This window comes from Mixophyes fleayi, chromosome 4 (assembly GCF_038048845.1).
Source record: "Mixophyes fleayi isolate aMixFle1 chromosome 4, aMixFle1.hap1, whole genome shotgun sequence".
Lineage (NCBI taxonomy): Eukaryota > Metazoa > Chordata > Amphibia > Anura > Limnodynastidae > Mixophyes > Mixophyes fleayi.
This window is the reverse complement of record NC_134405.1, coordinates 285,003,195-285,015,241: the sequence shown is the minus strand read 5'-3', so window position 1 is coordinate 285,015,241 and position 12,047 is coordinate 285,003,195. Positions and strand designations below refer to the sequence as shown.

Genomic DNA, 12,047 nt, shown 5'->3' with positions numbered 1-12,047 from the left:
GTACTCGGAAAGAGTTTTTAGTGCAGCAGGGAACCTGGTCAGTGAGCGGCGAAGGAGGTTGCTTCCTCATAACGTTGAAAAAATTATGTTTATAACAATGAATAATCAATTCCTCAATGAAGTACAGCACTGCCCTCCAGATTGTACAGAGGGACCTGTGGTTGTGGAGTCCAGCGGGGACGAATTGATAATGTGTGATGAGGAGGAAGTACACACTGTAGGGGGAGAGGAATCAGAGGTTGAGGATGAGGACGACATCTTGCCTCAGTAGAGCCTGTTTAGTCTGTACAGGGAGAGATGAATAGCTTTTTTGGTGTGGGGGCCCAAACAAACCAATCATTTCAGCCAAAGTTGTTTGGTAGGCCCTGTCGCTGAAATGATTGGTTTGTTAAAGTGTGCATGTCCTATTTCAACAACATAAGGGTGGGTGTGAGGGCCCAAGGACAATTCCATCTTGGAACTTTTTTTTTTGCATTATATGACCAATCAACAGTCGTTTGCCATGTTCAAAAAGTAAAACCAAATTTAAACAAATTCAAGAAATTAAACCAAAAGTAAAATGCCCTGTCATAATTTAAAACAAGAGGTATTGACGTGCTCTAAAACTACTGTATTGTTGTTTATATTTTAACACTACACTTGAAAGCTTGAGTCTTTCAATGAAAAAGTAACTCTCCATTGCACGAATATTTGCAACAGGGACAATTTTAGGGTTAAGAAAGTCAACAAATAACACTTCGACGCTGTCTGTCTTTATAAACACTACACTTGGAAGTTGGAGGAGGTATTGTGGCCCCGGCACCAAATTTACTACCGGGGCCACTCCACTGTGCAGTCCATATTTAGGTGTATCAGATATTAAACAACGGTGACAGTTGATGCCCAATTTTTTAATTTTATTGTTGGTCGCTGTAAAAAATTGTGTTCCGGGCACACCACATTACGCAGTCCATACACTTTTTTGGTGGAATTCTGACCCGTGGAGGGTTTTTTAATTATATTGTGGCCTCGGTACCAAATTGTGTACCGAGGCCACCACACTACGCAGTCAAGAAAGATAGATGCGTATCATAGATAAAGTACATTCAGTGTTGGGGGGCAAATTGAAAAATATTCAAAATGCACTGACATTATCAAAAACAAGAGGTTTTCACACGCTGAAACTCCAACATGTATATGATGGAGAGGATGGAGGAGCAGAAGTATGTGCAGTGTAGTTGAAGGTTTTTTATATATTTTATTGTGGTGGCCAGTGCCCACTACTCTACGCAGTCCAGATACTATTTTTGGGTGTAATGCAGACCTGTTGAAGGTTTTCTATATATTTTATTGTGGTGCCCAGTGCCCACTACTCTACGCAGTCCAGATACTATTTTTGGGTGTAATGCAGACCTGTTGAAGGTTTTCTATATATTTTATTGTGGTGCCCAGTGCCCACTACTCTACGCAGTCCAGATACTATTTTTGGGTGTAATGCAGACCTGTTGAAGGTTTTCTATATATTTTATTTTGGTGCCCAGTGCCTACTACTCTACGCAGTCCAGATACTATTTTTGGGTGTAATGCAGACCTGTTGAAGGTTTTCTATATATTTTATTGTGGTGCCCAGTGCCCACTAGTCTACGCAGTCCAGATACTATTTTTGGGTGTAATTCAGACCTGTTGAAGGTTTTCTATATATTTTTTATTGTGGTGCCCAGTGCCCACTACTCTACGCAGTCCAGATACTATTTTTGGGTGTAATGCAGACCTGTTGAAGGTTTTCTATATATTATATTGTGGTGGCCAGTGGCCAGTCCTCTACGCAGTCCAGATACTATTTTTGGGTGTAATTCAGAACAGTTGATGGGTTTTTAATTATATTGTGGGGAACACTCCTCTACGCAGTCCAGAAAGATACCTCGTTGCAACGTTTTGTACTAAAAAAAAAAAATATTGTGAGGTGTTAGGTGTTCTGAATAGCCTTTAAATTAGTGGAAATGATTGTTATTGAATGTTATTGAGGTTAATAATAGCGTAGGGGTGAAAATAAGCCCAAAAACTTGATTTTTACACTTTTTAGTTTTTTTTCAAAAAAAATCCGAATCCAAAACCTTAAATCCGAACCAAAACCTTTCGGCAGGTGTTTTGCGAAACAAATCCGAACCCAAAACATCGCGAAAATCCGGATCCAAAACACAAAACACGAGACCTCAAAAGTCGCCGGTGCACATCCCTAATCCTAAGACATTGGGTATCTCCGATTCCCCCGACTCTGGGAATGCTCAAGTTGGAGATTCTAGATATTTAGACAGGAGAGCCACTCTCCCAGATATAGAAAAAGGTGGCCTGAGGTTTCAGATAAAATGGGGCTTATATATCGAATCACTGGAACTACCAGTCAAGCAGAACATCTTTAAACTGTTTGAATACACTACCTGGTATCTGCTGAGGCAATTAAGTTAGGGAAAGAATGACTAAATACTTAGAATGATAACTAAAGTCTCCTAAAAATCCTGAAGTCGTAAAAAATAAATAAATAAATAAATAAATAAATAAAACTCTTTAACTGAAGAAAGGTCTGACTGATTCCCTTTTCCTTTTAACTAACTAAGAGAACAACTGTCCCGCCCCCTTTCCCCCCCCTCCATTTTATTTTATTTTATTTCAATTTACTTTATTTTATTTTATTTCATTTCAATTGCTTCTATTTTCTAACAGTGTCTTGTATTGTTCAGTTACATCCATATATGCAAATATTCAAGATTATCCAAAATGTTTTCATAATTATTTTATATTACAACTCTTCAGATAATATTACTAGTTGATGTTATGTAATACCAAAATGTCATGAAGATCTTATATATTTTCGACAACATTAGACAATGTAACGGAAATGTCATTTTTTTTTTATTTCTTGATTTGCTGTATTTGAGAAAAATATTCAATAAAAAGATTTGAAAAAAAACCCAAAAACCTGGGGGTATATTTACTAAACTGCTATTATTATTTAGATTGTTTTTATTTGTTTTAGGTTTAACCTAAAATAAATAATAAGAGGGGTGCTACTGGGAGGAGGAGCAGAGCACTAGGTGTCAATCTGACACCCTAGCCCAGAGCTGGGGGGCCAGAGTGTACTTTAGACAGGGGGGCCCTATGATGTAACACGGTTATCCTTTTAGACAAATACACAGGCAATAATGTGTGCACAACAGTTAGTTGTACGCAGTTCTGCCTTTATGAGTAGTACAGTGTGAAGCAGGATATACCTCCCAACTGTCCTTGTAGTCAGACCAAATACTGACCAAGTGAGACAGTCACCCAGATTCGGGACTGCTCCAACAGATTCAGGACAGTTGGAATACTGTCCTGCTCTCTCTTACCTGTTCTTGTCACTTTCACCACCTGTGGCTGCTTGTGTTTTTAGATCAGTTGCTGCTTGTCTGGATCCTGGAATGTTGGTGGCCCTATTTGGAAAAAAATGGGTACATGAAATTTTCCCTCCCTCCAAACAACCCCAGCAATAATTTAAATAGCATTTACATTTAACAAATATAACCATTTCCCACAACAATCACAGGTATTAAATAATACATAATCACATTAATTAAATAGACCTCATTTTCCCCAAACAGCCCACAATCAATAAATAGCTCTTAAACCACCCCAGTAATAAATTAAAGGTCCAATTACCCCATCATAAATTCATGGGCCCCACTATTAAACTAAATTGCCCCACCATCACCCCACAAATAAAATAGCATCCAATAATTACCCCCCCACCTGCACTCCACAATTAAATGAATAGCCTACCTCCCACATTATATTAAGACTCCCCTCCCTCTCACACACACTACATTCATTTACTGCCCCCCTCACACACACTACATTCATATACTGGCCCCCTCACACACACTACATTCATATACTGGCCCCTCACACACACTACATTCATTTACTGGCCCCTCACACACACTACATTCATATGCTGGCCCCTCACACACACACTAGATTAATATGCTGGCCCCTCACATACACTAGATTAATATGCTGCCACCTCACACACACTAGATTAATATGCTGGCCCCTCACACACACTAGATTAATATGCTGGTCCCTCTCACACACTAGATTAATATGCTGGCCCCTCTCATATGCTAGATTAATATGCTGCCACCTCACACACACTAGATTAATATGCTGGCCCCTCACACACACTAGATTAATATGCTGGCCCCTCACATACACTAGATCAATATGCTGCCACCTCACACACACTAGATTAATATGCTGGTCCCTCTCATATACTAGATTAATATGCTGGCCCCTCTCACACACTAGATTAATATGCTGGCCCCTCACACACACTAGATTAATATGCTGGCCCCTCACACACTACATTCATATGCTGGCCCCTCTCACACACTAGATAAATATGCTGCCACCTCACATATTTCGTGTTCCCATTTCATTCATGTCTTCTGTCTAAGACACTAGTTAGATCAGGGTATGTGCCTGCAGGTTTGATTGGGAGTGCTGCCCACTCTAAAACCCAACAAAGAAGTGTGATGCTTCACATGGGAGTGCTACAAAGCCACATTCTATAGACCTAGAATAACTAGCACAGTGTTTTACTATCACTGTTTGATACTTCGATATCATGTCCTCATTTTTCAAAGCCTTGTATAGTTCATCATTCACATTAATATTGTAAAATTGTCACTGCATGTTTTTTACATTCCATGGTTACATTATTCTTAACCATTTCAACCTTATTAGAGAGAAAATATTTTATCCTTCATCATTTATTTATCAGGTTACATGCCTTTATGTTGCAGGGCCATATGATATATGTACCAACTGGCTTTTCCACCTTTCCTGGTGTGTGTGAGTTATCACCAGACATTTATAGGGTCAGGTAGGCGATTTTCTGAGTCATTGGTAGATCTTGCCAAGATCTGCAACCCCTATAGAGAACATGAAGCAGGCATTGCTTTTGAAAAATTAAGATAGAAGTGAGGTTTACCACTCCAGTCCTCTTCTTGTACACTGAGGTACCCGGCCGGGTGAAGGGTCCACATAAGTACTTACCATGCAAGTCCATCCACAGCTCACTAAATAAGACCCTTTCTTATGCCATCCAGTGTTAAGTTTGACCAAAGTATATAAGTGTGGAGGAAATTGAAGCTGAAAAGTCTAATATTTAGGCTCAGGTTTCACATTCAAATTACACTCCACATAGATCTTGGGCTCTATAGCTAGAAAGTTGATCCACTTTAAAATATGACATTCATGTATAAAAGCTTTGTCTAACTATTATTCTTTATACAATATTGTAAGAACTCACCGACACAAGTTTTACTCATTACAATTGTTTTTATGATGCTGTAATTTGTATGCTTTACTTAATTGTGTGAGAATGACCATTGTTTTATCAATGTTATAAGAATCTGGAATCACGTGTCTTTGGCCCTTAACTTGTTGCTTTACAGATATTCAGTGTTTCACGGTGCAGCCTGTGCTGGAGGCACAACCCCGATTGAATAATAAGCCGGTTCCTGATCAGATTATAAAGTAAGTATTGTTTTCTAATCTTGCTTTGAACTTGTATGATATTAAGTAGTATCCATTGAAATAGTAGGAGACATGACATTACATTTTTAAGCACACACTTCCTGAATTTTGTAAACCACTAGCATGCTTTGCTTAGCTTTATACAAATATGTCTTGGCAGAAAGATGTTCATTACTAATTCTTTCAACCTTTAGTTTCAGTTGATTGCTTAAATTGTTTTGAAGATGTTAAATTTTAAAACAAGAAAATATAACCAAACTTGGTCTGAAAAGAAAATGTTAGTAAATATTTGAATAAAAAAAATTGAAAAATGTACTATGTTTGGCCTAAGCACATATTAATGATAGCAAAATTTCTGTTATCCTATACTTATCTGATGTCTTTAGGGTCATGCCATCTTGCTAAAACTTAAAATGCATTTTGCCAGTTAGAGCAAAAACATAACATTTCCAATATAGGGGCAGAATGGTGGCTCAGTGGTTAGCACTTCTGCCTCACAGCACTGGGATCATTAGTTCGATTCCCAACCATGGCCTTATCTGTTTGGAGTTTGTATGTTCTCCCTGTGTTTGAGTGGATTTTCTCCAGGCCCTCCAGTTTCCTCCCACAATCTAAAAACATACTAGTAGGTTAATTGGCTGCTATCAAATTGACACTTGACTGTCTGTGTGTATGTTAGGGAATTTAGACTCTAAGCTCTATTTGAGCAGGGACTGATGTGAGTGCGTTCTCTGTACAGCGCTGCAAAATTAGTTGCGCTATATAAATAAATGATGATGATGAACATAAAACATAAAATCTTGTCATCCAATCAATCCAGTTACACCGCTTGATTTAAGACTAAGCAGCAAGGTATTGTTCTTACAGCATTAATAGTGAACAAATGCCATATAACAATGTTGTTAATTTTCAAGCCAGGACAATTGGGCATAAAAAGATGCATGTGGCTACTATGGAAGATAATCCAACAATACATAAGAGCACTTCAAGCGTATAAATAGAAAGTAGATAACATTATTGTTAGTATCACTAATATTTCTAGGTGTAATATCCACGTTTCTCTTTATATGATGTTCGGATTAGTGTGAATGTCATAAAAAGACGGAGAGATCAATGCTTTCTTTACCAGACAATACTGTACTGAAGACTGATGAGTCACCTGAGATATAGAACCTACAAATGATGACTGTTCACGTCTGAAATATTTTTACTTTAATATTTCTCTACATGTGTTTTGACAATCTTTCTGATGGTTGGGAAAAGCATGATTTTATATGTGCAGATATTCATTATTTTGCGAGCACATAAAACAGTATGTGTTTTTACCACCTAGTGAAAATTTACATTAATCCCATTCTTTAAATGTAAACTATAGCTAAAATAGAGGTTGTTACTTCTGAATAGTTGATTTATACCAGTGAAATGATCAAGCAGGCATAACATGGCCAGTAGCGTATATGTTGAGAGGGACGGTGATTTGTTTTATCACATCCAATTCCTTATCTGCAGAACAATCTCTCTGGGTGGTGGGCAGTGCAGAGGAAAGTGTATTCCCCATGTGCTGCTTATAATTACCCACAAGTGGAATTTGTCCTGAATACAGTGTTAAAGACATATGAAAATGTATAGTTGGAAATTTTGTTGATGGTTATACATATTTTGTCTTTAAGAACTTCAGTAGGATACAGCATAACTGGTATTTTGCTATCATTCATATGTGATATGGCCAAAAAGGTGAACTGAAAGGGTTACTGCTTCAATGTCTCCTTATATTGTCAGAATTAGTGTGTCTGTGTATAAAGGATAAATTACACAGGCAATAGCAAAATGCCAAAGAATTTGACCTGAAGCATTTCCCTTTTGGTCTGTGGTGGAAGATATCAAGATAACCTTCAATTCCAATTACAAATATATAATTTATTATTCGCTAGGAAAAACAATGAACAACATCGTGTTATTTTTCCTTACAAGCATGCTAGTTTTTGTTGAAGAATATTGCTCACTGTAAAGCAAGCACTGCGGTGAATTGATCTGTAGAGCCCATCAGAAGACTCACATACACCTGCCTGTATAAGAATTCACATCAAGCTATGATGGCTGCTTGATAATTTTAGAAAAAACACAAATGGCATACTGTAGGAAAAGGTTTATGGCCACGCCTCTATTTACATTCATCACCATCATCATCACCATTTATTTATATAGCGCCACTAATTCCGCAGCGCTGTACAGAGAACCCACTCACATCAGTCCCTGCCCCATTGAGGCTTACAGTCTAAATTCCATAACACACACACACACACAGACCAGGGTCAATTTGTTAGCAGCCAATTAACCTACGAGTATGTTTTTGGAGTGTGGGAGGAAACCGGAGCACCCGGAGGAAACCCACGCAAACACGGGGAGAACATACAAACTCCTCACAGATAAGGCCATGGTTGGGAATTGAACTCATGACCCCAATGCTGTAAGGCAGAAGTGCTAATCATTAGCCACGTTGCACCATTCTCACCATACTAATGTATTAGCAAATTGTACAGCTAATGACCCTAATGCACTTCCTAGTGACCAACATGTTATACACCATTCTGAGCACCGTTTGACCAATGTAATAGGTACCAAATTTATAACACTTGGAAGTTAACTGTAAATGATATGCTCCTTTAACAATAAATTGGCCACAGTTTGAGGAAAACTTAACTGAATTTTACATGAATAGAGTTGTGAGTTTCTCAAGAGTAATTTTATGAATGCCATCCTATCGTCTATTTCAATTAAATGAAACATATCAGTAGCACGTCTGTTTTATTATATCTGATGGTGCATCCCTACTTTGTCTGTTTACCGTTTTTGGATCCATTCCTAACCAAGGAAGCTATTATAATATTGGTGACTTCATGTAAATTATATAGAAGTATCTGGATATTTACATACCAATTAACGTACTAAAGTACTATAACATAAGACAAAATTATTACACACTTCAATTCTGAAGGCCATTTAAACAATGATGGGCATAGATTTAAGAACATGCTAATTGATTTTTTTTTAGCTGTACATATAATTGGATGAACGCAAGGCTGTAAAATCATAATTTTGTGTTTTATAGCTAGCTGGAAGGAATGATATAGGCTAAAATGCAAAAGAAGTAAGAAAGATAAGTGTAGGCATTATTCTTATGACTTAATCTATTGTATCTACTTTCCAGGTGGACACTTTCAATTAATTTGCATACACTTTGCTTGTAAAGTAGAGTATGTATAAATGTGGATTTATGGACCTGACTCAACCTTAAAACACTTATGTAGAATATAATATTGCCCAGGAGATGAAGATTATGTTCTGCTGTTCATTTTGTCTGATTGTTCTTTATATCTTTCAGCTTTTACAAGTCAAATTATGTGCAGAGATTTCACTATTCAAGACCTGTAAGGAAGGGGTCCATTGATCCTGAGAATGAGTTCGCTGTAAGTGTATTCAGTTGGGGATATTGTATGTGTTTACTATACCAAAAAGTAATTATTCCATGACTATTGATTTTATTCTGAGATGAACATTCCAAGATAAGAAGTATGTAGAAACTGCAAAAATAAATAACACTATACATTTACAGCCAAGGTAAATGTCTATTAACTGCATTGAAGCAATACACATGCTTGCTTGTTTTTCTATATAGTTTAATTCAAGTCAGCAGTACGAAATTTATATACTAGAAGCCCAGATTAATAGAATTCTTAGTAAAATGTATGTAATATTTATCAGAAAGACATGGTTTTCCTATTGAATTGGTTTTATGAAAATTAAAATCTTCTATAACCCTAGGGAAAAGTGAAACGTAGTAAAGTCTGGACTGCATAGGAAAATGGTGATAGAGCGCTCTACACACCATTATAAAGTTATAACCAGCACAATGTATGCTCCATCTCCAGTCAGTACCCAATAGGACAGAGAACTAATTGCATTAGTACCAATCTTGTCAAATTAGTCTCAGTTATGTATACAGTTATTTTATCTTCATTTTCCAAATCAAATAACTGCCTGGATAAATTAGTTATAAAACCATATTAAGTTTCTTATTTAAGGCATAATATTCCTCTGGGACTGGGCACCCCCTTTGATGCCACACCTCATAGCAGTCACAATGACTGCTAATGCTATAATTATGCCCATGTAAATATAGTTATAGTCTGGGATGTCTGCATATTTTAATAAAAATATTTTGACTAGTTTGGCTAGTTCCTAACAAGCAAAAGTACAGTATATAGGAGTGCAAACCCGGGTCTGTCTGCATAGCTTATTTGTTTATTCCCTCCAACGTTCTTCATTGCAATACTCTTTTATGTTTGTTTTTTTTTAATGTTTTTTTGTGTGAGAATAAGGAAGATCAGCATATTTCACTTAGAAGATCCTGGGGATAATCTAGAAATTCTCTCAGGCACATTATTTGCTTGAGTGAGTAATCTGCTTACTAGATCAATTGCTAATCTAAAATTACTTGCATTGACTTCTCCTCATGCTCCTGGCTTACTTCTGTTATTGGCTTTGTGGCCTAATTGATGGTCTAGTTTGCTGCCTACTGCCCTCTAGTCTTCTCCTTAAAACTGTCACGATTGTAGCGGATACAGTGGATTATTTTTCACCAACCTGAATTAGCGATGGCATTAACAGAGACGCAGACTCTAATGAACCCCCAGTTTTTGCCAGGAACACCTGCAAGGTGGTTTGGGCTTCGCTGCTGATAGGTTCACAGGGTGCGGCCCTCTGGGCTGCCTCCAGGTGTGACGACCTGGTATAGAACTGCAACAAGAGACTGGTCAACGTAGCCGGGACTGGTACACGAACGGACTGCAAAATGCCAAATCAGAAAACAGAAGGAGTTTAAGAACAAGCCAGGTCAGCAAAAATCAGGAGCATAAACAGTACCAAATGACAGGCAGAAGAGAAGTCAGGAATGGTCTGGGTCAGAATTCACAGAGATAGCCACAAGAAGTTCATGAATGTTGAGTAAAGGTCAGGGGCAGACCTAGAGTACTTGTTCAGGGGGGGCTGATTTCGCATAGCCATGCCCCTCCTCCACTCTGATTGGTTGGCCCCACCCCTTCCTTTCCAATGATTGGACCTCCCTGCAGCAATTTGAAGGTGTTAAGATTGCTGCTGGGGAGGGGGGGAGCGATTGCCCCCCTCTGAATCCGCCAGTGGTAAAGGTTTGGAGCTTAACACTCTGGCACAGGTCTGTGCAATCAGCATGTTTAAATAGCTGAGCTGATGAATAGGATGGGTCTCAGGTCAGACCTCTTAAAGGTCCATGTGGGTTTTGTAGTACAGAGTAGGATTGTGGCACAGGGTTTTTCACTTCTGGAGCAGAGCGAATAGGAGGGAATAGTGGCGCGAGGTTTTGAAAAGTAACAGCAGAGCTTTGATGTGTGACAAAGACATTTTGGAGTTTTTAATGACACTATTTACTGGAGAGAGAGTGCAAGAAGTCTTTGTATGCATGTTACTCATTTAAGGAACCAATGATTTCTATTGGTGTCTCAGGCTCATAACTCTCTACAATACAAGAATGAAATTAGTATTCCACCTAAATCATCATCATCATCAACATTTATTTATATAGCGCCAGCAAATTCCGTAGCGTTTTACAATTGGGAACAAACATTGATAAAACAATACTGGGTAATACATACAGACAGCGATCATCAATGACATTGGGATAAAATGAAAAGATTAGGATACCACAGATAGAAAGGAAGGCTAACGTCTTTATATGTATGCTTCTTTTTTTCTTTTTTTTTTTAATTTGTTTATTGAAGGTCGATTACACAAATAAAGAAGTAATACAATGAGATCAGGAAAACAACTACGGGTATGACGAGACCAGCAAGTAAATACATTTCTGTAGGGAAAGTAAGCAGAGTAAACCCAACTGAATATACCATTAGGTTTAGGTGAATAAGGCGAAAGATGAGAGAAGACAGAAGAAGCAAGAGAGGAGAGAAGCAGAGCAAAAGGCAGAAGAAAAAGAGAAGAAGAGAGAGGGAAAAAGTGAAAGGGTAGAGTAGGTGGTGTGTCTAGAGCTGCAAAGAGGGGGGAAGAGGGAAGAGGGGGCTAAGCGTTTGTAGGGAACAAAGGCACTAACTATGTCAGGGGAAGAGAGAGCTGCATTTATATGTATGTTTCTTTCAGTCATAAATGCCCTGGCCAGGTTGACTTACAACCACATAACTGTAAGTCATAAGTGCCTAGTTATGGTGATCACATATTGAAGAGGGACATCATACTATTATTTATAATTCATGAGTGCTGTGAATACTTGTAAAAAAACAAAACTTAAGAAGGCATCATCATCTTTGTCTCTCTTACATTGCTGGTTGTCAAATGTAACAAAACAAATGTTTCACCAACATGTCCTCTTTCAGACATACCTTATCCATGCCAAACAGGGTCTCATTTAGAGTTTGACACATTTTGCGCTAGAACATACACAAAAATAT

General features: G+C 38.0%; 1 protein-coding gene across 2 annotated transcripts in view; it reads left to right on the top strand.

Moving 5' to 3' along the window:
• The window catches only part of DOCK2 (dedicator of cytokinesis 2), a 699,501-nt gene that overhangs the window by 612,149 nt on the left and 75,305 nt on the right, over positions 1-12,047 (top strand). For both annotated transcript variants that reach the window (XM_075209814.1, XM_075209813.1), the window contains exons 42-43: positions 5,472-5,553; positions 8,936-9,020. In XM_075209814.1, the coding sequence (XP_075065915.1) occupies positions 5,472-5,553; positions 8,936-9,020 (167 nt within the window). The remainder of the gene's footprint in view (positions 1-5,471; positions 5,554-8,935; positions 9,021-12,047) is intronic.